Raw genomic sequence first — 23,206 nt, 5'->3', positions numbered from 1 at the left:
CGCGTCGTGCCGTCGAGCGAACGAAAGATGATAGATCAATTGGGACCCAACGTCAAAGAAGCAGAGAAAAGAAAGAAGGAAAGCAAATCAAAGGACCCCAAAGTCTAACCAGTTAAGAAGGAGAAGGATGAAGAGCGAAAAAAAAGAAGGGAAGAAAGGGAAGAAGCGTCTGAGGTGAACGAACGCGTGTTTGAGTAGGGTAAAGTGGAGAAAGATGCGACGGAAGGAAGAGCGAGAGGAAACGAGTAAGGTATCTAGGTGTAACGATGAGAGAGGGAGGAAGGGGGAGCAGAAGCAGAGGGGTTTGAGCGGAGTGACAGGCTTCTAAGAGAGAAAATAAAACAGACGAGACCGAGGAGAGGAGAGGAGGGAGAGCGAGAGGCTTTTTGGGAGGGGAAGATTAGGCCTTGTCCTTGTTGTAGAGAGGGATGTCGACGGCGGCCTTGGCTCGAGCCTCCTTGGCCTGCTGGGTCTTAGCGGCCGAGTAGACGACTGTCGAAGGAGGGAGGGAGAACGAGGGTCAGACGAGACCAATCGAGACGAAGGGGAGGAAAAGGAAGAGCAGAAGACTCACGACCAGAGAAGAATCCGATCAAGACCGAGGTGACGGAAGTGAAGTTGACGGGGTTTCCGAAGAAGATCATACCCGAAGCAGCGATGGGGAGCTCTGTGCGATCGAACAAAGAAGGAAGGTGTCAGCTCGAAGTTCGACGACGCGTGAGTTCCAGAAGTCGAAAGGAAGAGACTCACTGTTCAAAGCTCCGACCATGGAGTAGGTTGTCGACGAGGTGACTCGGATGCACCAGGCAGTGGAGTAGGAGATGAAGACGGCAGCGGCTCCAGAGAAGGCGATGGCAAAGAGAAGGGTTCCTCGGTTGTCGGCAGGGCTGAGGGAGGGAGGGAGGGAGGATCGAGGGTCAGCTCTCACCTCTGGTCGGTCGAGGAAAGCCACCGGATCAAGACTCACAAGTTTCGAGCAAGAGACTCAGCTCCCCAGTCCTCGAAAATGATGGAAGCGACGACGAGGATAGGGATGGAGAGCAAGTTGTTGTACCTGCAGCGAGGGAGGAGGGACGGTAGAGCGTCAGGAACGAACTCTCGAGAAGGGAAGAAGAATGAAGCTCACATCATGGAGTCCCAGTCAGAGAATCCAGTGATTTTGATTCGCTTCCTCATGGTGAGAAGGTAGGTGGCGGCGGCAAAGCAGTTCTGAAGGAGCGACGACAAGGAGGGGAGGAGGTCAGCTCGAGCCTTCGAGAAGAAGCAGATCGAGTTCGAGTCTGGCAGCGGCGACAGATAGCTGAAACGTACGATAAGCATCCACAGGTAACCAACGTTGAACGAAGCGTCGCCAGCTACAGCTCCAGCTCCACTGAGAAAAAGGTTCGAACCGAAAGGGAAAGGACGAAGGTCAGCTCGACTTTCTCCTTCCAACTTCGAGCTCAAACCTCGAGCACCTCCATCTCAACGCCAAAGACTCACATTCCGAACGAAGCAGAAAGCTCAGGCCATCCAGCGATGATAGAAGAAAGGACCTGGTGAGAAGGAAAGAGAATTCGAGTCTTTTGGTGAGCTCTCAAACTTAAATCGGCTCCCCTTCCGTGAGACTCAAGAGCCGAGGGCTGAAATGAAACTCACGATGAGACCGAACGAAGCGAGAGCGAGGCTGGTAACGTGTCCTCCGAACCAGATGACCTCTCCGTAGGCCTGTAGAGTAGAAAAAAAAAGTCAGCAATCAGCGATGGGGGTCCTAGCTTGAAGGGGAGGAGAAAGAGGAAGCCGAGGAAGGGAGGAAGGAGAGGTGAACGAACGGTGATGATGATGGATCCGTTCTTGAGAACAGTGTAAGCAGGGATAGTGAGATGTTGCTGATGAGATCCAACCGAACATCAACGAAAGAGATCAGAAGCAAACGAAACGAAGGTCAGCTCTCGACGACGGAGGGAGGAACCCAAACCAGCTCCGACCTTCCTTCCGACTCCCCAAACGCGTAAAAAGCTGAACTCACCAGACTCTTGCTTCCAGTGTAGATAACCGTCACGAGCAAAGCACTGATAGGGAACCAGATCTTGGCGTCGTTGGTGTCCCAGTCCCTGAAGGTGATGACTCCGAGCTTCTTCGCGATGAACACGGCGGCGACGCAGACGGCGGATTGGATGGTGAGGAGGAGGAAGTTCATGTCGAAGTTGGTTCCAGAGACGACGTATTTGTTGACGACCGTCATCATGATGGAGGCACCACAGTAGGCGAGGATAGGGTACGCTGGAGGAGGGAGGCGAGGTGACGGGAGAGGAGGGAGGGAGGGAGGGAAGGAAGGACAAAGGGGAGACGAAAGAGGTCAGCTCTCGTTGACTCGTTCAAAAGGGGAGAAGCAGAGCTGTGGAGGCAAAGGTAAGATGAACAGGAGAGCTAGGAAGAGCTGAGTAGAACTTTGAGCTCGCAACTGCCGTGCAGGAGCTTCGTCAAGCTGAAGCGAACAAGACGTGAAGGAGGGGACGCGAAGGAGCAAAGGGATTCCTTTCCTTCTTGCGAGCTTCCCAGTTCTCCCGTCGACTTCGAGACAGATATACAGACTCGAGGGAGACTCTAGAGTCTGTCTTCGAGTGCATATCAAGTCCCAGTAGTCCATGGGACGCGAGCAATCAACCCAACTCTCAAAAGAGAAAGGCCAAAGCTTCGCCTCCTCCTCCCTCTCATCCTGTGCGCTCCCTCCTTCTCCCAGCCTCTTCCTCCTCTGCCAGCCCACCCAATTCGACTCCAAGTCAAAGCAGGCCTCTATGCAGCCTTCCAAATACCAAAAAAGCAAGACTCACCAGGGTTTCCGACGACAGGCTCCGCTCCCCTCGCTCCCGACACGTTCCTTGAGCTCTTGTTCCCCATCAAGCTCTCGTTCACCTCCTCCTCGCCAGACTTGATGCCCAGTCCGTTCACGCCACCTTCCTGTCCTCCGTACTGAGCGAGGTTCGTAGAGGAGCCGATTCGAGGAGAGATTCGGCCAGATTCAAGCGACATGGTTGGGGAAAAAACGAGGGAGGGAGGGAGGAGAGTTTCGAGGAGAGAGGAGGAGGGAGGGAGGAAGGGAGAGCTGAGCTGTTGAGCTGAAGCTAAGGAGGGATCTCTGCGAGAACGAGAGAGGGAGAGAGAGGGGAAGAGAGAAGAGAGAAAAGAAAAAAAGAGAGAGAGGGGAAGAAGGTGAGCGTTGGAAGAGAAGAAGGAAAGAAGCGGTGAGACAGGGCCAGGGGGGAACGGGCCAACAAGCTGCGGGGAAGATCAGAGGGCAGAGTCAAAACTGCTAAAATTCGAGGTTATATAAGAAGGAGAAAGAAAGTTCAGGGCGGAGGATTGGATGCTTTAACAGGCTGAAGAGCGTTTGAGGGAGGACAAGGAGAGGGAGAAGAGGGAGAAGAAGAGAGGACAGTCGCGTTCACCTTCAACGAACCAACCCTTTTCTCTTCTCCCCGCGTCGCGTCTTGGATTGGGAGGTTCTTTGTACCCCAACTTCGTTGGAGGTGAGTCCTAGTGAGAGGGTGGAAAGGCGTGTTTTTGTTGGCGGAGATACGTAAACGAGGAAAGGAAAAGGAAGGGAGAAGAGAGGAGGGACGTGTTGGAATGATGGGCGATGGGAGAACGTGTTTCTTTCCGTTGCAAAAATTGCCGAGAGAAGAAATGAAGCAGCCCTGGTGCTTCGAAAAGAAGCGTATCCTGTTCGGTCTAGGAAGGACTTAAGCACCTGTGACTACGCAGAAGAAAGGGTAAGCGTCGTTTGGAGATCTCACCGTCGACCGAGCGACGCGTCGACGTGCTGGCCCCTTGATCTCCCCCCCTTCGACTTCCGAATCTGACTCTCTCCCACGCTCCCATAGAAACACCTAAAGGATCCAACGTGTTTAGTTCTAAGCGCGCCGGGGACATCTCGTCGCGTCCAGTCGAACGCTGGTCGTTGATTTTTTGCAAGACTCCCTCGATGAGGAATCAGCTCTTACTTGCTCCCTACGGATGCGATACTGAACATATACATAATCTGGAGCAGGACGTGCCTTTCCGTCCAAGCTCATTGATAAAGAGGAACTCAAACGAAGAAGAAGACGCGTCGACTCGACTCGACTCGTCTCGTCCTCTCGCTTCTCACGTCCGAACACGGATTTTCGGCCGCCCTTCACAATGGACTCTCAGCTCGGAATGAAGTCGTCTCCCGGTCTGAAACGCTCTCTATAAAAATCAGACGCTCTCAGGGGTCTTCAAAGGCCCTCGTTTCGTTGGGGATCGGAACGCCCGCGAGGAAGTCCGAACTGCCTCTGTTCCTCCCTCTCCCTCCCAACCCTCACTCTCCTTCTCAAAGATGGCCGCTCTCGATCCTACCTCCGCTGGAATCAGGAACCGACAGACTCAGCAAGCTACTGCTGGTGAGTTTGGACATTCTTCTTGTGTTTCAAAGGAGGAGGAGGAGGATCTCTTTCTTCGCCTTCGCTGTTGAGCTCATCGTTCCTTTTCCTTCTCCTCCCGTTTTTTCTTGTTTCTCCAGCTCTCCCTTCTGCGACCTCGACTTCTTCGGGAACTTCTCTCCTTCCTGATCTTCTCAGAGCTCTTGAGCATATCCAAACCACCCGTGAGTCTCGTCCCTAAAATCTACAGCGGTTCCTCGCCCATCCCATCGCTCACACCCGTCCGTCCTCTCCTTCCTCCTCCCTCTCCCAGCTCCTCGTCAAATCGCCTCCCCTCCCACCCAGCAAGGACGAGCGTCCGTTGCCATCTGCATCCGACTCGTTCCTTCCTCCACCACCACCAGCTCCGACGTCGACGAAGTCCCCGCTACGAGCTTGGAGGAGTTCTTCGCGAGGGATTGGGTGAGGGAGGAGGGCACGACCGTGGAGATCCTTTACATTCGTCGAGCGAAACGACGAGGAGATCGCTGGAGCTCGCAGCTGGCTTTCCCGGGAGGAAGGAAGAACGCCGAGGATGAGAACGCTCAGTATACCGCTTTGAGGTGAGCTTACAAAATCATCTCGTTGGAGCTGGGAGATCGCACGTTGGATCGGGCTCACCTTTCCTCGTTCTTTTGTTTTTTGCGCCTCAGGGAAACATGGGAGGAAGTTGGGATCGATCTGGCTGAGCAGACCTGGCTCAACATAGGACAGCTGGATGATCGGGAGATCACCACTTCCCTCGGGAAGAGGCTGTTGATGGTTCTTTCGCCCTTTGGTACGTTCTCGAGCTCGAGCTCACCTTCGCCTCCTTCCTTCCGTCGACTCATCTTTCCATCGCTTCTTCTTGTTCCTTAGTCTTCCTCCAAACGACCAAGACTTCTCCTGAGCCTGAACTGGACCCGGAGGAGGTGTCGACGCTGCACTGGATCCCTCTTGATCTTCGTGAGTCCTCCCGCTTGGAAGAGCGACAAGGAGGAAAGAACGAGAGCTGACCTCCTTCTTTTGCTCTTCCTTTATCTCTCTTTGTGGTGGGTGTTTTTAGTCGTCCCTCCTATCACCTGGTCAACCATCTCCATCTCCCTCTCCCCTCGAATCGCTCGCAACGTTTTCATTCGGCGCTTCGTTCATCTCTGGGTCGGGTCGATGCAGTTCGTTTCCCCTCTCTCTCGTCTTTGTCTTCTCTTCCTCGTCTCGTCTCGAGAACTTCAAGCTGAACCGACTTCTTCTTCTTCTTTCGTCGCGACCCAGATTCTCAGCCATCTCCCTCCCCGACACTCCCACCGCTACCGCCGCAGGCTGGAAACCCGACGCTTCCCTCTCTCCTGAAGTCGAGGCGGGAGGGGACGCCTCGTGGTTGCCGTTCGACCTCCCTTGGACCCAACGGTCGACGCCTGGGCTGAGACTTTGGGGGTTGACTTTGGGGATGACTCTGTGGGTACTCCTTATCTTTTCTCATGTCTTACTCAAAGGAAGAAAAAAAAGGAAGCGAACCTACGCTACCCGTCTCGTTTCGCTAAACACCTCTCCCCTCCCTCCCTCTTCCCTCTTTCGTCTTTCGTTTCCTCAAGCGATCTCACCTCCCTCTTCCAACCGTCCAACCTCCTCGCCAACACCTCCCCTTCCACTTCGCTCAACCCACCTTTGTTCTCCACCCCTCCTCCCTCGCCTGACCCGACCGCTCGTCCCCCGCCCGTCCAGGTCGTTTCGTCCTTCGTCGATCCCATCGGAGGACTGCCCAAGAAGGACGAAGCTTTCCCGGGAGGGTATCCTAGTCCGAAGAAGGGGAAAGGGAAAGGGAAGGGAGGGAAGGAGAAGAAGTTGAGGACGGGGAGGAGCTTGAACGCTGGGACGGTGTGAGTGATGGAGAGACGCGTCTCTCGTTACGTTTCGTTTTGCTCGCTCATCAAGCTGATATACCCCTCTCGTTTTGCGATGTAGATCGGTGCTCCCTTCGTTCTCGTTCCCAGATGTAGATTTCTTCGTTTGGTTCGTTCCCTCTCTCTCTCTCCTCTCTCCCTCGCTCTCTCACACTCACACCTCCCCCTCCCTTTCCTCTCCTCTCCCCCTCTTTCGCACGCACAGGGTCTTTGGCCGCCGCTACCGCCGCATCATCCGGTCCTGGGACGAATCCGTCGACTCCCCTGGAGCAGCCAGTCGAAGGATCAACTGGTCCGGAGCCGCTCTATCGGCGTTCTACTCGTCGGTGAGGAAGGCTTTGCTCTGTGCCATCATGTACGTAGATCTGTAGCTTGGGAGCTCTCGACTCGACCGGAACAGAGACTGATCGGTTGACGTTTTTTTTATGGGTTCGTTGGCAGATTGAGAGCCATCTCGACGGTGGTGTCGCTGGCGTTGGTCGTTTGGTGGGTTTGGAGGTGGAGGAGTGGGTCGAGCGTTTAGAATCGCTTTTTCCTTGATTGAGTTCTGTTTTTGGGTTTTAGGAGGATGTTGATGAGAGATATACACTTACACGAGAAAGGGAAACACGAAAGGAAAGAAAGAGAAAGAAAAAAAGAAAACAAGGAGAAGGACCGAAGAGACCAGTCGCCCTCTCCTCGCCTTCCCTTCCCTCCCTTAATATAACGCCCAACAACCCAACCAGAACCAAATGGCCTCCTCTTCTTCCTCTTCTTCTTTGTCCGTTGCCTTCCCGATCCTCATCAACCAAGACTACTCGCTCCACAAAGGAGATTCCACTCGTGAGATCCCCCAGTTGCAAGCTCCCCCAAAAAGAAACCCACCCACCTCGAGCTCATCAAAGCTCACCCTTCCTTCTCCTTCTCTCGCCAGGCCGATGCACGATCCTTCAATCCCGCCTCGTGCCCTCCTCCTCTACTAGAGAGTTCTACGTGACCTATCCAGGACGGGATAAGCGGTTGGACGAGTGGGTCGGGGAGTCGGTTCTGATGGGACCGTGGAGGGGAGCGAGCGTTGAAGGAGGGACGACGCCGACGATGATGGAGAAGGAGGAGGGAGAAGGAGAAGGGGTGGAGAAGAGTAAGATTGAACGGAGGAGTTTGGAGAGTGAGCTTGGTTTCGTTAGGAAGAGGAAGAGAGCGGGAGGGGAGGGAGGAGGAGGAGGAGAGCAGGTGAGTGAGCTCGACCGTTCATTTCTCGTTTCTTTGTTTTTGAGCTCATCCATTTCTCGTTTCACTTTTCGTTTCGTTTCGTTTTTACAGCCTTCAGCAGACCCAGATATAGAGCATCATCTCGTTCGTCTCTCTCTCTCCTTCCTCCCTCCCAACCGCTTCTCCTCCCTCCCTCCCTCCCAAAGCTCACTCTCGTCTCCTCGTCTCCTTCCTTTCTCGTACCGGCCAGCTCACCCGCGTCCGAAACTTCAACCAAGTCCGCTACGCCTCCTTTGAAATCTCAACGTGGTACTTCTCGCCTTATCCGCTTTCGGCTGCCGAGGATGGACCGGCTCCGATCAACTCGAACGGGTCGAAAGGAGGAGGAGGAGGAGGAGGGAGGCCGACGACGAGTTCGAAACCACCGACGACGCTACCGGCGTCGCTAGGAGCGGAGGGAGCAGTAATGGGAGCATCGAAGGTGCTGAGTATACCGAGGACGACTCTTCGAGCTCATGGGAGGACGTCGGACTTGTTGGCTGGCGGGTTGGGAGGAGGGGAGGAGATGGGCGGGAGGGGGGATTTGTTCGTTTGCGATGTGGGTCTCTTACGCTCTTCTTTTCGAGAGAACAGAGAAGAGAGAAGGAGCGAAAGAAGAGCTGACTTGGTTTCTCGGTTTCGGTTTGGGGTTGGGGTTGGGGTAGGGCTGCTTCAAGTACATGAGGGAGTTCGATTCGTACGAGGGACATCGCGTTCGTTCCCTCTTCTCTTCTCTCTTTGCTTTCGCTTTCGCTTTCGGCTTCAGCAGCTGACTTGGTCTTCCTTCGTTTCATCCCACAGCGACTCTGTAAATCCTCCCATCCACCTGGGACGCTCGTGTACCAGAAGGACGGAGTCTCGATCTGGGAGGTGGATGGGGCGAAGGAGAGGGTGAGAGAGAAACCTCCATTTCCTCGTCTTCGTCTTCGTTTTTCGTCTCGGGTCGTGCTCACGACTCTTTCTTCGTTCGTTCGTTCGGAATCGCAGCTCTACTGCCAGAACCTGAGCCTGTTCGGGAAACTGTTTATCGATCAGAAGACGATCTTCTACTCTGTGAGTCTCGGCTCGTCTCGTTTCGGCGGAGGTTCGTTTCGACGCGTCTGACCTCGCTCCTTCGTTTGGTTTCCCCTTTTCGTGCTAGGTCGGTGCGTCCCTTCGCTCTTGCCCTTTTCGTTGGTTCTTCCTCTCTCTAATACGAAACTGACCACAGTCCTTTTGTAGAGGCCTTCACGTTCTACGTCATGACGGACGCGAAAACCTCCAAATCCGACTTTGTCGTGGGCTTCTTTTCAAAGGTTCGTTCGTTCGTTTCGTCGAACGCGGGCCCCTTCTCTTTTTCTCTCCTTTTCCTTTTCGGTCCTTCTCTCTCTCTGGTTCCATTTCCTTTCCGGTCTTCGCTCTCGCTCTCGCTCTCGAGTTCCATCCGTTCGCTGACTCGTTTCCCGTACGCGGTTGGGGGTTGGGGTTCTCAACAGGAAAAAATCTCGTACGACGACTACAACCTCGCGTGCATCATCACGTTCCCTCCTTTCCAGAAGAAGGGGTTCGGAAGGTTGATGATCGAGTTTAGTGAGTGTCCACCCTCTCTACATACCACGCCTTCACCTTTCCTCCCGTCTCGACGTTCTGAGTCGTCCTTGTTCGTTCGTTCGTTCGTTCGTTCGTTCGTCCGAAACTGATCCTTCGTCCCCTCCCTCCATCCCCCACCCTCCTCCTTTCGTTTTTAGGCTACTGCCTAACCCTCCAGTCCCCCACTCCCGGAACGCCGGAACGTCCCCTCTCGGACTTGGGCCTCAAAGGCTACCTCTCCTTCTGGACGTCCGTCCTCGTTTCCGTCCTGAGGACCGAACTCGAACCGCTCTCGGATCCCCCGACGACGACGAGGCATCCTCCCGTCGGGTTGGTGACGAGGCATCAGAAAGGTGAGTGGAGCAGCGTACCTGTTTGAACGAAGAGAAGTTTTCAAGGAAGGAAGCGAAGCGAAGAAAACGAACGAGAGGGAGAGGGGAGACGAAGAAGGAGACGCGTTCAAAACTGACACTGACTCTCGTTTTTTTCTTTTGTCTTTTCGCGTTTCTTGGCTGGCTGGCAGAGGAGGAACAAACCCTTCTGACGTCCAAAACGATCCCCCTCTCCCTCCTCGCTTCCAAGGCTCGTCTGAGACTGGACGACGTAGCGCTCACGCTGCAGGAGGCCGGGTTGCTGAGGTATCGACAAGGCGTGGTGCCGTTCACGAGGGAGGAGGGAGAGAACGTGGTGGTGACGAGGGAGATGGTCGAGAAGGTGAGTGGTGCGAACGGACGAAAGGAATTTTTGGGGCTGGGAGGGGAGGGGAGGGAGAGGAGACGAGACGAGACGAGACGAGAGAGAGTGCTGACTTTTGTTGATTTTTTGGGTTTGGGTTTGGCTGCGATAGTTGGCTTCGGAGAGGAGGATCAGGCCGCCTTTGCTTTCGTTGGCGCATGTTAGGTTCAATACTGGTGGATGAGATGGAGAGTTTTCATGTGTTGTGAGAGAGGAGGAGACGAAAGACGACGAGGGGAGGAGAGGAGCGAGAGGATTTTGGACGCGTCGACCGTTTCGGGTTCGCTCTCTCTCTTTACCTCGACCGACCATCTGCCAGCTAGCTTGATAGACCGGGGTTTTTTTTTTTTCGTCTGGAACTGAGTGAGCTTCACTCGTTGAGGAGGTCGGCTCGACTGGGAGCTAAACGAGACGAGAGCGAGCGTCTCGAACGAAAAACGGTTCTTGGTTTCGTTCGTCTTCACGTTCGTTCGAGTCTCCGAAGCTTTTCTTCTTTCTTTCGAGTCCGAGAGATGTAGTAAGTAAGGATAGGAAGCGAAACAGTTTCATCGTCGTCGTTAAAATTATAACACAAGTGTCAGTGGATTTGAGTAAGGGGGGTGGAGGGAGGAGGAGGGGAGGAGAGCATCTAAAAGTGAGAAAGGCAGAGAGGGAGGAGAAAAAGCTAGCAGAACCAGGAGATATAAGAAGTCTAAAAGCTAACTGGGAAAACTTTTTTTACTGGGCGTTGGCGGCCTCGGTGAGCTTGGCCTGGGTGAGAAGCGATCGAGGAGCTGAGAGAGAGGAGGGGAGAAGGAAGAGAGGTCAGCGATCTGAGTTCTACGTCGATCGGAAGTCGAACTGAAACAAAGAACAAGAAGAGACGAAGAAAAAAAAAAAAAGAAGAAGAAAAGACTCACCATCGTTTCGGGGCATCATGATCTCGATGAGCTGGATGGTCTTTCCGGCCTGGAACTCGGGGTCCTTGAGCAGGGCGTCGAGCTCGTCTCGGGTCGAGACCTTGTGGTACTTCCTGGGGGTTCCGGTCTCTCCCTTCTTGGGGACGGGGGAGAGGAAGTCGAGGAGGAGGGAGTGGTTGTAGGGCTGGATGTCGTTGTAGACGGCGGTAACCCCGTGGATCTGAAAGAGTGAAAAAAAAGGGAGGGAAGAGTCAGCGTCGCGTCGAAGAGTGAGAGGACGAAGTCGAAGTGAGAAGCAGAGAGAAAACGTACCTGTCGCTCAATCTCGTAACCGTCGTTGTTGAGGATGAAGAGGAAGGGGGTAAGACCTCTGCGAAGGGAGAACGCGGGAGAGGGAACGGAAAGGATCAGTCGCGGTTCGAAAAGAAAGAAGAGACGAGGAGACGAGAAAGAGAGAGAAGACTCACCGTCGCATCATAGTTCCGATCTCCTGAACAGTAAGCTGAAGAGAACCATCTCCACAGAAGAGGATAGTCCTTCGGTCGGCTCCCTGCTTGGACTCCCTAGCAGCCTGAGCAGCTCCGAGAGTGGCTCCCACGGACCATCCGATGGATCCCCAAAGGACCTGGGCGAGGGAGATAGCGGTCTTGGGGTAGGGGATATCGAGGATACCGAAAGCTGAGAAACGAAGAGGGGAAAGAGAGAGAGAGAGAAGGTCAGAACGGGACTCGACGAGAGGGGCGAGAAGAGGAAAGGAAAAAAAGAAAGACGACGAACCGGCAGTTCCAGTCTCAGCGAGGATAACATCCCACTCCTGGAAGAAGTGCTGCATTCGGGGCCAGAGGTACTTCTGGGTGATGACTCCCTTTCCGAACTTGGCCTCGTCGGCCTCGTCCTCAGCGGTGGGGACGACGACGGCGTTCTTCCTCTGGGTGGCAGAGGCGACGTCGGCCTTGTTGGCCTTAGCGGATCCGGACTTCTTGGGGACGGTCGAGAGTCGCTTGATGAGGACGGGGAGGATGTCTCGGAAGGAGAGAGAAGGGTAAACGGCGTGTCTGAAGGAGAGGGAAAGGGAGGGAAGAGCAGGCGAAAGGTCAGCGTCGAGAAGAACGAGATCGAGAAACGACGAAAGGAGAGAGAAGGCGACTTACCCAACCTTCATGTGGTCAGAGTGAAGCTCAACAAGGGCGTTCTTGTTGATTCCCCACGAGAAGGATCCGGAGTTGAAGTCGGAGACGATGGATCCGAGAGCGATAACGAGATCGGCCTTCTCGACGAGGTTCTGGACGGCGGGGAAGGAGTTGGATCCGACTGAGAGGAGAGAGAAGAGTGAGAAGGATGAAGGTTAGATAAAGAGGTCGAGCTGAGGGAAAGGGAGAAAGAGGAGGAGAAAGGAGACGAACTGTAGCATCCTCCGTACTGAGGGTGAGTCTCGTCCATGGAAGCCTTTCCCATAGGGGTCTCGAAGAAGGTCATTCCAGTCTCCTCAACAAGCTTGAGGGCCCATCCCTCCATTCTAAAGTAGTGCGAGAGAAGAAAGGAAGCGAGGTCAGCGAAGGAAGAATCGAGAGCGAGATGGAGATCGCGTCGACGTACCCGAATCGTCCAGCGCAAGCATCAACGAGAACGATGGGATCCTCAGCCTTCTCGTAGAGGGCGACGATCCTGTCCACGAAGTCCTTAGCGGATCCCTCGAGCTCAACATCGGCGGCGGAGGCGGGAGGAGCGGAGGAAGAGATGGTGGGCTGAGAGGAGAGGAAAGAGCAGAGAGAGTCAGCGAAAGAGCTCGCTAAGGATCAAGATGTAGGGAAGGAAACTCACGAGAGGAGTGTTCAAAGTGGAAGCGGGGATTTTGGCGTGGACGAGATCAGTGGGGAGGGTGAGGTAGACGGGTCGGCACTCCTTGAGCGCGACCTTGATGAGCTCGTCGATAACCTCTCCGGCTCCCTCGATTCGCTGGAGCTTGGCGGTGTGAGCAGAGATCTGAGCAGACATGGTCTCGAACTCGTTGAATCGACCGTCTCCGAGAGTGTCTGAGGGAAGAGGAGGAAGGAAGGAAGGAAGGAGCGATGAGATCAGTTCGAGCGTGAGAGGAGGGCACGTTCGAGGCGAAAGAAGTTTCACTCACGGTGAAGAAGAGCACCGGAAGACTGGAGTTTGGTGGAGGGGGTTCCGACAATGTGGAGCAAAGGAAGTCGCTCAGACATCCTGGAAGAGAGGGAAGGAAGGAGGGAGGGAGGGAGGGAAGGTCAGAAAGTTGTTTGGTCCCTCGAGCGGAAGCGAAAGAAGAAGATTGAGCTCACATTCCGGCGACACCACAGAGGGCGGAGAGCTCTCCGACCTGTTCGCAGAGAAAAGGAGGAAAGGAAGACGTCAGCCTTTGCCTAATCGTCGAGGAGGGAAGGAGGGAGAACGTACTCCGAAGGTGGTGAGGAGAACGGCGAGTCCCTTGGAGACTCGAGCGTAACCCTGGATCGAGAGATGGAAGACGGATGGTCAGAGGATGCTCGCAGGAGTGAGATCGAGAAGCAAAAGTTTTGCTCACATCACAGGCGTAGGAAGCGTTCAACTCGTTGGCGTTTCCAGCCCAAAGAACGTCCTTGTTCTCCTCAATGTAATCTGGGGACGGCAAGGGAGGGAGGGAGGGAGGGAGAGGTGACGAGGTCAGCTTCGATCTCTCTGAAGGCTGAAAATTGCAGGAGCAGAGGGATGGACATACCGAGGAACTCGAGGTTGAAATCTCCAGGCACTCCGAAGATGGTCTTGACGTTCAATTGAACAAGTCTGAGGAGGAGGGAAGACGACAAGAAAGGAAGCACGAAGAAAGTCAGAGAGAGTTTCCACGAGGCCTGAGAGACCAGATCGAGACGAGTCGTTGTAGAGAGAAGGAGAAGATATTCACCGAGCAAGGATGTACTCCTATAGATCGAGAAGAGGATCGAGAAAAGAGAAGAAAGAAAAGGGGAAGCGGCGAGGTCAGCGATGAGAGGGGAGGGAAGGAGGCGTTCATAGGAGAGATGGGATGAGGAGGAGGCGAGAGAGAAGAGGTGGAACGAACCGAGACGGTGATCTCGCCAGAGAAAGTAGCGGGCATGTTGGTTTTGGTGGTTGGGTTGATGGGTGGGTTGATGGGTGGGAAGAGGGGGGGTGGTGGTGGTTGATGGAGAGATGGAAGCTTTCGAAAAATCGACCCTTTTGAGCCTGCGAAGCCAACAGAACCCTACTCGGTCGTGAATGAGCCTCGCCTTCAGAACGAAGACTCAGGAAGTTCAATCTGGTCCGCCAAACAACTTTGCGACGCGTCGAAATATACATCCCGTCCATCGGGAACGAACGATCAAGCAACCCTCAAAGATCAGAGAGCAAAACTTCACGTCTTTCGATGAGGTTGCGGCACTTGAACGGAGGACCGTCATCTGCCGCCTCGTCCGCCTGGTTCGTTGAAGAGCCCGAGCCGCTGAACTCTCAGTCAGAACATTGGAGCCCAACGTTCCCCCCCCATCTTTTGACAACAGAACGAATCTTCCAGTCTGTCCAAGAGTCGGGACTGATATGATTAGAAAAGAGACGCGGAGATAGCTATCCAAGCTCATTTCCGAGATCCGAAAAGCTGAGAGGGTTTTTGCTCACCATCCTTCTTCTTTGACCTCACTTTTTCACGCGACGACGTTAGATCGCTTGCCTTTGGATCGTACGAGAGGTGAGTCTGTATGTATCGCAACCTGCGAGAAGAAGGTTGGATCCTCTGCTCATGGCAGGAACGTTGGAGAAGCTTGAGAAGAAGAGGGGAGGGCATCGAGGGCTGAAACGAACGAGCTCACCACCTCTTTCCTTTTCATTCTCCCCTACCGCCGGCAACGACTGTTCATCTCCCCAAACCTCGACGAGGACGTCCTCAAGCCTCGCCTTCAACCTCCCATCAGACGACTTCATCGATCAAGCTCAGCGTTCACAGCGGATCGAGCTTCGCGACGGAGGAGAAGCAGCGAGAACGACCTCGAACGAGACGGAGCTCACCTCCCTCCTTCACTTTTTCATTTTCGTCCATCCACAGCCAGGAAAACACTCTCATCTCCCGAAACCGCTCTCGTCACCTCCTCAAGCCTATCCTTCACCTCATCGCCATCTTCGATCCAGATTCAAGCTCATCGTTCTCCAGAGATCGAGGTTTCTCGACCTCTCGAAGAAACGGACGAGCTCACTTCTCCCTCTTCCTCCCTTCCTTTCTTTCTTTCCCTCCTCTCACCCGTTCCGTTCCGCCCTCCACCACTACTCTCTCCGATTCGACACCTCGTCACCCATCCCTCTCCGAAATCGACACTCACCTTTCGGCCCATCACACTCCAGCTCTCATCGCTTCCCTCCTCCGTTCTTCGGTCTCCATCCTTTTTCTCCAGTGGGGTCTCTTCTTCTTCTTCCCACCAATCGTCGACTTCCACGTAGTCCATCACCCTTTCCCTCATCGACTGCCACTCTCCCATCTCTTTCCTTTCCCACACCCAACCCCGAACAAGCTCCCAAGAGTGGTGAAGAGCCGCGCATACATACATCGATCCATCACTTCTTCGACGCTCCTCCTCCTCCTCCTCCTCCTCCTCCTCCAGAAGTGATCTTCAACAAATTCCTCGCGATCTGTCCAACCTCTGCTCCATCGGCTTTGACTTTTTCGACTTCCTTCCAGAAGGCTCCGATCAGTTTACCTGTGCGATCAAGAGGAACGAAGGAGGGAGGGGGTGTAAGTTGGGAGTTCGACGCGTCGCTGATTGACGGATAGGATGGGAGGAAGGGAAGATCGGAACGAACCCATCGATTTCATGTCCCCTTCAGGCAGCGAGAGTTCCTTGGATAGACGGGTGAGGGTGGCGGTGATCTGAGTTGAGTCGAGGGAAGGAGGGGAAGAGTCAGAGGAGAGAAGGAGAAGGAGGAAGTCGAGCTCTCTCTCTCTCACCTCCTCGGTTGTGAGTCCTTTGGGCAAGAACTGAGAGATGAACGTCGCTTCAGAGGATTCCTTGTCGGCTAGATCCTGGCGTTTGGCAGCGAGGTAGCTTGCTGAGGATTCTTTCTGCGAAAGAAGAAAATAGGGAGAGGGGACAGAGTGAGCTCGAGCTCGAAAACGGAAGGTCAAGAGGACGATTGGTTGCAGGACGAACGCGCTGAGCCACACATTTCTGGATGACCGAGTAGACGGACTGATCGTCTGCAGGTTTCGGTGGACTGGAAGACTTCTCATAGTAGATGATGTCTGCGAGGATGGACTAGAAATCGAGAAGGGAAGGCAGCAGGTTCAGCTTCGTCGAGCATACTTTCTCGCCAACTAGAGATCCTTGAACGCAACAGACCTTGACGATAGTAGTCGAGTTCTGATCCTTAGCCCTCATAGCGGTCTTGAGAGCTGTTTTGAGCTGATCTCGGATGGGGAGAGCGTTGACGGCGGCATCGACGACGGGTGAGGAAGAGGAGGAGGAGGAGGAGGGAGGAGGAGGAGCTTCGGCGGCGAAGAATCGACGCAGGGTTGAGGAAGGAGCAGGGATGGATCGACGAAGAGCGAGACGAGGAAGGAGAGGGAGAGACATGCTTGAAAAGGTGTGATCGTGGTTTGGGGGTAGGAAGGGAAGGGAAGGGAAGGGAGAAGGGAAAGGTGAGAGAAGCTCGCCTTGACCTCGCTTTCTTTGAAGCTCCTAACGTCGACTTCCCTCCCTTCCTCTCCTTCTCGCATCTTTACATCCGACCTCTTCTATCTCGTCATCCACGCCAGCTCAGCCTCCCCTCTCCCAATCTAACAGTCCGAATCTCAATCTTTCTCCTCCCCAGCCTGGACTCGCTCCCTCGACTCTCGCGCGCCGGCCCCTCCTCCTTCCGTCCCCTTCCCTCCTCCTCGACTTCATAGCATTCAAACTCGTCCTTTCAAGCTCGTCCTTAACAGGCAAGAAGGTTTCTCTTCTCACTAGATGTCACGTTTGCGAACTGGGAGCGTGTCGAATAACCAGAGAGCTCAGGTTCGTTTCTTCGACTCTCCTCCCTCCCTCCCTCCTCTCCTCCTCCCCTTCCCTCTCTTCCTTCTCGACGCGCTCTTTCGCTCGAAATCAACCAAGCGTAGCTGACTTCGCTTCGCGTCTTGTATACACCTCTCTACTCAGCTCGCCAATGCATATCAAGAGCTAGGGAAGGAGCTCTGCTCGGAGAAACTCAGAGTCGTGGGAGGATATACCCTTGGGCGGGTCATCGGAGAAGGTAAGTCTTCACGCCATCTTCTCTTCTGTTCGCTTTATTAGCAGGGAGAGGCCGTCGAAGCTGGGGAGGTGAAGATTTGTTGCTTGCTCCTCTCGAGGACCCAGCGTCGATCTTCTCCACCCTTCTGTCAGCTCGTCAACTTGAGCTTCACTCTCCATCTCCTGCCCTCCTTGAGGACTCCTCCTTCTCTGCACATCCCCCTCGTTTTGCCTTCCATCGAAGCTCTAGAACTAACTTCCAACCCTTTTTCTCGCTCGTATCACAACCGTCCTCCAGGAACCTACGGTCTCGTCCACCTCTGCACTCATCGTCTCACCTCCACTCGATGCGCGATCAAGAAGATCCCCAAAGCCCTCACCTCCTCCCTCACTCGAGAAATCCACCACCATCGTCGTCTCCACCACCCCAACATCTGCCAACTCCTCGAGGTCCTAGCAACGGAGTCCCACATCTACCTCGTCACGGAACTCTGCGCAGGAGGAGAGCTCTTCGACTACCTCGTCGAACGTGGGAGGCTCCCAGAGCACGAAGCGAGGAGGATCTTTGGAGAGCTCGGACTGGCGGTGGGGTACATGCATTCGATGGGAGTGGTACATAGGGATCTGAAGTTGGAGAACGTGTTGTTGGATGGGGAGTTGAAGGTCAAGCTGGGGGATTTGGGGTTCGTGAGGGAGTGGGAGAGCGGGAGGTTGTTGGAGACGTTTTGTGGGACGACGGGGTATGCGAGTCCTGAGATGTTGACGGGGAAGAAGTACGTGGGAGAAGGTGAGTCTTGTTCCTTTCTTCGATTCTTTGTTGACTGCTTTACGTTCAAGAGCTTCGGTGTCTTTGAAGGAGAAGAGGAGCTGACCATCGTTGCTCTCCCTCGTCGCGTCGAACAGAGGTCGACGTTTGGTCGATGGGAATCATCCTTTACTGCCTGCTCTGTGGAGGACTTCCGTTCGATGATGATGATGAGGAGGTGATGAAGAGGATGATCATCCAAGGAGTCTACGAGGAGCCCGAATGGCTAGCCGAAGGTACGTCTTCTTCGCGTCCTGTCTCCTTCCTTCCCTCCTTAGCTCTTCTTGTCTCTGGACCTCTCATCCTGACGTTTGAATTTCTTTCTCTTTCTCGGCATTAGAACCTCTGTCCCTCATCCGCTCCATGCTCTCCCTCGATCCAGCCAAGCGTCCTTGCGTCAAGGAGATCCTCGCCCACCCTTGGTTCGCCAAATCCCTCTATCCTCCTCCCGTCAACCACTCCAACTTCCCTTCCCCTACCCACGAGGCCTCACCATTACCTCCCTCACCTCTCGCCGTCTTCGACGATCAACGCTCCAACTTCTTCGTCGCCTCCGACCCAGAGCCAGTCGCAACCTCTTCTCACCCGGAAGCAGCGAGTGGAAGCGAGGTTTCGGAGACGAGCTTCGAGTTCCACGACGGAGATCGGTCCATAGGGAGTGGAGTGACGACACCGACGACGGTCGAGAGTGGAGACGCTGGAGGAGACGAAGAGAAGGAAGAGATCGGAAGGGCGAGGGCGTCGTTGGAGGGTGTTTTGGCGAAGGACGGAGCCTCGATACGGTCTACCTCGACGTCGTCGATTCACAACGTACTCAGGAGGACTGGAAGCGAGTCGACAATCAGGAAGAGTGGATCGGAATCGAGTCACGGAGGAAATGGCTTCAAAGCTTCGTCGAGGATCGATCTCACAGGAGACGTGATGGAGGAGGAAGACGAGTCGGCTCTCGATCACGAACACGACGATTCTCGGTCGGTCTCCCACCAGCTCCTTCCCCTCGCCGCCAACTCTCGCACTCCCTCTCGAACAAAACGACGCTCCATCTCGTCCAACCTCTCGGAACGACTCACCAGCAACACCTCCATGACCCACCTCCCTCACCTCCTCGCATCCTACACCGCTACTCCCTTGCCCCTCGTCGACTACGTTGCCCTCCTCTCCCAGCATCGTCGCTCCCAGTTCTCTACACCAGTCGAGCAAGAGATCCTTGGAGGACTCGAGGCTCTCGGATTCGACACCGGTCAGCTCGTTCACTCCGTCACGAACGACGCGTGCGACACGAGCGGAGCTTTGTGGTGGATCCTGAAGGGGAAGAGAGTCGCTCAGAGGAGGGATGAGGCCATTGAGGAGGAAGTTCATCAGCATGTCAGCATCGACGACTCAGGCTTGTCGGAGATGCGGAAGCTGGAGAGGGCTCGAGGAGGATCCGAGTCGCCAACCTCGAACGGCAACCACTCGGAGTCGGATCGCTCGTCGTTGAGGCAGGAGGTCCATCAGCCATCGCCCCAAAACCTCTTCTCTCGAGCCGAACCTCCAAGTCACATCGTCACAGTCACCGACGATCCTTTCTCGAGCCCATCTCAACCTCCTCCTCCCTCCAGCTCCATCAACATCGAACCTCCTACTCCTACCGTCCCCACCTCCGAATCTCAACCCGACCTTTCAACCATCTCCTCCTCCACTCTCAATCCGTTCGGCTTCTCAACCTCCAGATCCTTCCCCAACCTCCAGGATCCCTCCTCCTCGTCCCTTCGTTCCTCGACGCCCGAAGACAGGACGTCGACGGGAACTCCTTCTCCAGCCTCGACGCCAGGAAAGTCGAGACGACACGATAGCGGCAAGGCCAGATCCTCCTCGGTCAGCATGCTTCACAGCTTAGCAGCCGGCTTGGTCAGGAAGAAGTCCGACGACAAGCTCAAGGAGGATGGAGATTCTCAAAAGACGCGTTCGCCGAGTCCCAACAAGCTGCAGAAACCTCATCCCATCACGAGAAACAGCACCGTTTCCTCTCCTTCTCGACCTCCCATCTCAACCTACCCCTCTTCCTCCTCCTCGGTGTACTACGAACCTCTCGCCGCCACCTCTCCTCGTCGTTCGACCCATCCCATCGACCGGATCTCGGAAGCCACCTCCCTCCCTACGATTCACGCCGGTGGATCCGTCTCCTCAGCCGCGTCGAAGAGCAGCAAACCTCCCAAGAACAACAGTATCCTCACGACGTTCAGGATGTGGTTCAAGGAGGACTCGAAGAAGCGAGGAGGGAAACGTCCGTCCCATCTCCCAACGTCGCCGAATCACAGCTCCTCAGGATCAGGATTCCCGACCGTCAAGTCGATGCCCATCGGAGGAACTCGACCTTCGTCGAGGAGGAATTCGGTCGATTCGAGAAGGAACTCTGGCCAGTTCGCTCCTCCAGGTCGAAGACTTCCAACCAGCACCCTCGATCGACCGATGATGGCTCGCAGGTCGAGCAGTCAGCAGTCCGTCCACTCTCGTCGTTCCTCGGTCGCCTCCCTCCACCTCCCACCCATCGATCTCTCCCTCATGGCTGGCTCTCACGACCCCTTCCACGGATCCACTTCCCTCAACCGTCGTCCGAGCGATCCAGGACGAAGATCGATGGAAAGTCGAACTCCGACGAGCGAGTCAGGCAAACAAGCTCGATCCCAATCTCGCCCCTCCTCGGTTCGGTCGTTCAACCTCGGATACCCTCCTGGAATCGAGAGGAACATGTCGAGGTCTCCAACGGCCTCGTCGGCAGGATCGACGAGGCGGACGACGCAGGCGAGTCCTCTTCAGCACTACCATCGACGCGTCGGATCCGGATCGTCGACGAAGGTCGTTCGTCAGATCAAGACCGTTCATTCGTCGCACGGGAGAACATCCTCGGCAGCTTCATCCATTCGATCGAACCCGAACTCGTCGAACGACTTGATGGCTCTAGGGAGGTCGCTCGAGGGACTGGGAATCGACAGGGGAGGAGAGTCGGACGCTGGACCTCTCGAATCTCTCGACGAGGAAGCAGTCGAGTTCGACACTGGACCAAGCACTCCCCGAGAGGAAGGAGGAGGAAGTCGAGATGAAATCCGTCGTCCTGGATCAGCTCAGTCGTCCTATAGCACCACCGTCCTCGTCGCTCATCGAACCAAGTCCGCTCTCTCCTCCGGCCAAAGGTCTCCCCACGGCAGCATCTTCCACAACCAGCACTCTTACCAGCAACCCTCTCGAGCCCTGAGTCGAGCCAGTTGGACCACGAGCGATCTCACTCCTCGAGCGAAACCGGTTCTCAGGGACGTCTTCGCTTCGAAGCCGCTCGAGGGAGACGACGGAGATTGGGAGGACGAGGACGACGGATTCGAGGGAGGGTTGGGACAGGGAGGATCGAAGAAGCACGCTGGGATCTCGGCAGCTGGGTACGGAACGGGGAACAGCAGCAGCAACAACAGCTACTCCTCGTCTTCGGCAAACTTCATCTCCTCGCCAGCGTTCAAAGGACGAGCCAACGCGTTCGCTCCTCCTCCCTCCTCCTGGGCTCCCCCCGCCGTCTCCTACGCCACAGCTTCCTCTTCCTCCTCCTCTTCGGCAGCACCTACCACCGTGTCAGGAAAGACCATCTCCCCTCTTCCGACTCAAGGAGCCTTCCCATCCTCGGTCGACACTCCAGCCCTCGACTTGACGTCGTCGGTTTCTCACGTTCACCCACACAGCGGAGAGGGAGGACCTACAGGGAAGGGAGGCTCGTCGGCCGCGAAGGCTTCGGTGGGAGCGAGGAGACAGTTACCTCCTACAGCGTTCAGGAGTGCTGGGATCATCGAGGAGGACGAGGATGAGGAGGAGGAGTGACGAGGGACTTGTTCAGTTTCGGTATTCGTTTCTTCCTTCTTCTTCAGGACCCATCCTCCTTCGTTTATTATGCTCGCACTATCTTTCCTCCTACACTTCGTTTCTCTCCTCATTGCTTATCTTTCCCCTTTCGATCTCTTTCGCTTTCCCTATGCCTTTGCTCCTCCTTACCTTCATCGTTCCGTTTTCGTTCTCACTCACGTTTCCCCCCCATTTACCCACAGAGACACTCTCCTTCTTTTGCTCTCCTCCCCTCACGATATACCACTTCTCCATCTTTTCACATCTCGCTTCTCCTTGCTCTATCTTTCTCTTTTGCTCCATCTTGCATCTGCTCGTTTCTTGATCTCGATCGCGTTCTCGTCAGCTCGTTATCATTCCGTTGAGATACGTAGCAAAGCAAAAGAGGAGGAGTCTAAGCAAGGAAAGAAACCGAAATTATCTACACGTAGAAAGAGAACTGGAGGAAGGCGTGAAGACGAAAACAAACAAGGGAGGACCGAGCCAAAACGAAACGAACCAATTTAATCTACCATCCGAAGCTCTCAGTGTGAAGCGTGACCGAAGATCCTCCGTTCCAGACGTCCTTGACTTTGTAGGGTCCATCGCTCGAGTTGAGAGCTGTCCTGACGCTGGTGGTAAGAGTAGAGGGACCACAGACTGAAACGCGACGAAAAACCAAAGGTCAGTCAGGACGCGTCGTTGACTCGTTCGTCTCCCCTCCCCTTCGTTCTCGAGCAAACTCACCGTTTACAGCAACAGCTCCACCTGCAGCGTCCTTGATGATGCTACCCAGGAGCGTAGAGAAGTCAGGTCGTCCTCCAGAGTGGTCCAGCTCAGCTCCAAGCTTTTCAGCGTTTCGTTCAGCGACGGCCATCTTCTCGTTGACCTCTCCACTGTCGGGCGACGAGCGTCCTTCCTCGGAGGTAATCTCCTCGTCGGAGGAAGATTCGTGGTCGCTGGAAGAGGCGGTACCTAGCTCGTTGACGAGAGCTTGTGTGACGAAGATCTTGATGTCGAGGACGAGGGAAGAAGGGCAGTCGTGTCGAAGCTGGAGGAGGGTCGAGGAGATCCAGGCGATGTGCTCTGATCGACGAAAGGAAGGTAAGCTGAGGCTCGGGGTTCGAGTCGTCGCGCGGGAGAGAGAGAGAGAAGAAGATTTGTACTCACCGACGTTTTTCACGCACCAAACGAACGTCAAACTCGAGACTGCTGAGCTTCCCTCTTGAGCGAGTCGGACGAGCTGAAGAGCGAGAGGGAGAGTATAGGACACTCCGGTACCACCTGAAAAGAGGAAATGTGTCGTGGTCAGTCAACTCTTTCGAGAAGATGAGGCTGAAACGCGAGAAAGAACGGACCAGCGACGAGAACGACGCTGGAATAGCTGTCAATCGAAGCGATAGTTCCGTAGGGTCCATCGAGGTAAGCTGGGACCTCGAACCTTCCTCCATGCGACTTGGCAATACGAGACAGCCTGCCAGTAAACCCGTCGTTGGCTCCCACAATGAAGGTGACGTCCGAGTTGATCTTCTTGTCGGACGATGGGATCGATGCGACATGGGCTTCCTCGGGGCTCGGTGCACGGGTTAGCCTAGCTTGCTTCTGGACCTCTTCC

At 55.0% G+C, this 23,206-nt stretch overlaps 8 protein-coding genes across 8 annotated transcripts; 4 read left to right on the top strand and 4 right to left on the bottom strand.

Annotated features, from left to right (window-relative positions):
• Positions 1-15: 15 nt before the first annotated feature.
• Positions 16-3,327, bottom strand: BDY24DRAFT_404768 (GDP-mannose transporter). The gene is made up of 11 exons (XM_076642543.1): positions 2,814-3,327; positions 2,009-2,262; positions 1,812-1,868; positions 1,639-1,707; positions 1,483-1,535; positions 1,312-1,372; positions 1,127-1,209; positions 968-1,054; positions 751-887; positions 575-667; positions 16-492 (listed from the first exon to the last, which is right to left on the bottom strand). The coding sequence occupies exons 1-11, from the start codon at positions 3,010-3,012 to the stop codon at positions 401-403; spliced, it is 1,185 nt and encodes a 394-aa protein (XP_076492151.1). The 5' UTR covers positions 3,013-3,327; the 3' UTR covers positions 16-400.
• Positions 3,328-4,324: 997 nt separating this feature from the next.
• On the top strand, positions 4,325-6,992 carry BDY24DRAFT_404767 (NUDIX hydrolase). The gene is made up of 11 exons (XM_076642542.1): positions 4,325-4,403; positions 4,523-4,606; positions 4,696-4,984; positions 5,075-5,199; positions 5,280-5,366; positions 5,467-5,572; positions 5,673-5,855; positions 5,993-6,277; positions 6,363-6,410; positions 6,507-6,656; positions 6,743-6,992. Exons 1-11 carry the CDS (start codon positions 4,340-4,342, stop codon positions 6,822-6,824), a joined length of 1,503 nt encoding a protein of 500 aa, XP_076492150.1. The 5' UTR covers positions 4,325-4,339; the 3' UTR covers positions 6,825-6,992.
• A 40-nt stretch (positions 6,993-7,032) lies between these two features.
• Positions 7,033-10,019, top strand: BDY24DRAFT_419279 (acyl-CoA N-acyltransferase; the record flags this gene model as incomplete). Its single annotated transcript, XM_076643956.1, has 12 exons — positions 7,033-7,123; positions 7,215-7,513; positions 7,604-7,636; positions 7,743-8,090; positions 8,197-8,244; positions 8,333-8,422; positions 8,519-8,584; positions 8,755-8,826; positions 9,007-9,100; positions 9,259-9,453; positions 9,624-9,814; positions 9,948-10,019. The coding sequence occupies 12 exons, from the start codon at positions 7,033-7,035 to the stop codon at positions 10,017-10,019; spliced, it is 1,599 nt and encodes a 532-aa protein (XP_076492149.1).
• A 334-nt stretch (positions 10,020-10,353) lies between these two features.
• On the bottom strand, positions 10,354-13,958 carry BDY24DRAFT_404751 (alpha-keto acid decarboxylase family protein). The gene is made up of 16 exons (XM_076642541.1): positions 13,793-13,958; positions 13,637-13,653; positions 13,454-13,518; positions 13,280-13,353; positions 13,153-13,203; positions 13,038-13,075; positions 12,863-12,942; positions 12,556-12,767; positions 12,331-12,479; positions 12,138-12,250; positions 11,886-12,045; positions 11,512-11,789; positions 11,202-11,412; positions 11,047-11,104; positions 10,735-10,954; positions 10,354-10,608 (listed from the first exon to the last, which is right to left on the bottom strand). Exons 1-16 carry the CDS (start codon positions 13,826-13,828, stop codon positions 10,553-10,555), a joined length of 1,818 nt encoding a protein of 605 aa, XP_076492148.1. The 5' UTR covers positions 13,829-13,958; the 3' UTR covers positions 10,354-10,552.
• A 1,333-nt stretch (positions 13,959-15,291) lies between these two features.
• On the bottom strand, positions 15,292-16,307 carry AIM41 (Aim41p; the record flags this gene model as incomplete). Its single annotated transcript, XM_076643955.1, has 5 exons — positions 15,292-15,434; positions 15,538-15,604; positions 15,683-15,796; positions 15,885-15,989; positions 16,074-16,307. 5 exons carry the CDS (start codon positions 16,305-16,307, stop codon positions 15,292-15,294), a joined length of 663 nt encoding a protein of 220 aa, XP_076492147.1.
• Positions 16,308-16,862: 555 nt separating this feature from the next.
• BDY24DRAFT_328787 (serine/threonine-protein kinase) lies at positions 16,863-18,168 on the top strand (the record flags this gene model as incomplete). Its single annotated transcript, XM_076637102.1, has 4 exons — positions 16,863-16,965; positions 17,242-17,730; positions 17,847-17,984; positions 18,089-18,168. Coding segments are annotated over 4 exons (810 nt in total), but the record flags the coding sequence as incomplete, so codon positions are not given.
• On the top strand, positions 18,021-21,636 carry BDY24DRAFT_244210 (uncharacterized protein). Its single transcript, XM_076636740.1, has one exon. It carries the CDS (start codon positions 18,112-18,114, stop codon positions 21,589-21,591), a length of 3,480 nt encoding a protein of 1,159 aa, XP_076492145.1. The 5' UTR covers positions 18,021-18,111; the 3' UTR covers positions 21,592-21,636.
• A 484-nt stretch (positions 21,637-22,120) lies between these two features.
• On the bottom strand, positions 22,121-23,181 carry BDY24DRAFT_419275 (ferric reductase NAD binding domain-containing protein; the record flags this gene model as incomplete). The annotated part of the gene is made up of 4 exons (XM_076643954.1): positions 22,121-22,251; positions 22,339-22,677; positions 22,762-22,875; positions 22,950-23,181. Coding segments are annotated over 4 exons (816 nt in total), but the record flags the coding sequence as incomplete, so codon positions are not given.
• Positions 23,182-23,206: the final 25 nt, after the last annotated feature.

Source organism: Mrakia frigida (genome assembly GCF_051309035.1).
Source record: "Mrakia frigida strain ATCC 22029 unplaced genomic scaffold BDY24scaffold_56, whole genome shotgun sequence".
Lineage (NCBI taxonomy): Eukaryota > Fungi > Basidiomycota > Tremellomycetes > Cystofilobasidiales > Mrakiaceae > Mrakia > Mrakia frigida.
Note: the sequence above shows the minus strand (reverse complement) of the source record. Positions and strands in the feature narration are given on the sequence as shown.

Bases quoted from the DNA above. Each gene is read 5' to 3' on its own strand.
- BDY24DRAFT_244210 (XM_076636740.1), top strand. From the start codon at position 18,112: ATGCTCTCCCTCGATCCAGCCAAGCGTCCTTGCGTCAAGGAGATCCTC.
- BDY24DRAFT_404768 (XM_076642543.1), bottom strand. From the start codon at position 3,012: ATGTCGCTTGAATCTGGCCGAATCTCTCCTCGAATCGGCTCCTCTACG. The intron at 2,263-2,813 runs GTGAGTCTTGCT...TCCCTCCTCCAG, and splicing joins GCCTGTCGTCGGAAACCCTG to CGTACCCTATCCTCGCCTAC. The intron at 1,055-1,126 runs GTGAGCTTCATT...CCCTCGCTGCAG, and splicing joins TCTGACTGGGACTCCATGAT to GTACAACAACTTGCTCTCCA.
- BDY24DRAFT_404751 (XM_076642541.1), bottom strand. From the start codon at position 13,828: ATGCCCGCTACTTTCTCTGGCGAGATCACCGTCTCG. The intron at 12,046-12,137 runs GTTCGTCTCCTT...CTCTCCTCTCAG, and splicing joins TCAGTACGGAGGATGCTACA to TCGGATCCAACTCCTTCCCC. The intron at 10,609-10,734 runs GTGAGTCTTTTC...CCTCTCTCTCAG, and splicing joins CATGATGCCCCGAAACGATG to CTCCTCGATCGCTTCTCACC.
- BDY24DRAFT_404767 (XM_076642542.1), top strand. From the start codon at position 4,340: ATGGCCGCTCTCGATCCTACCTCCGCTGGAATCAGGAACCGACAGACT. The intron at 5,367-5,466 runs GTGAGTCCTCCC...GGGTGTTTTTAG, and splicing joins CTGGATCCCTCTTGATCTTC to TCGTCCCTCCTATCACCTGG. The intron at 6,657-6,742 runs GTACGTAGATCT...GTTCGTTGGCAG, and splicing joins GCTTTGCTCTGTGCCATCAT to ATTGAGAGCCATCTCGACGG.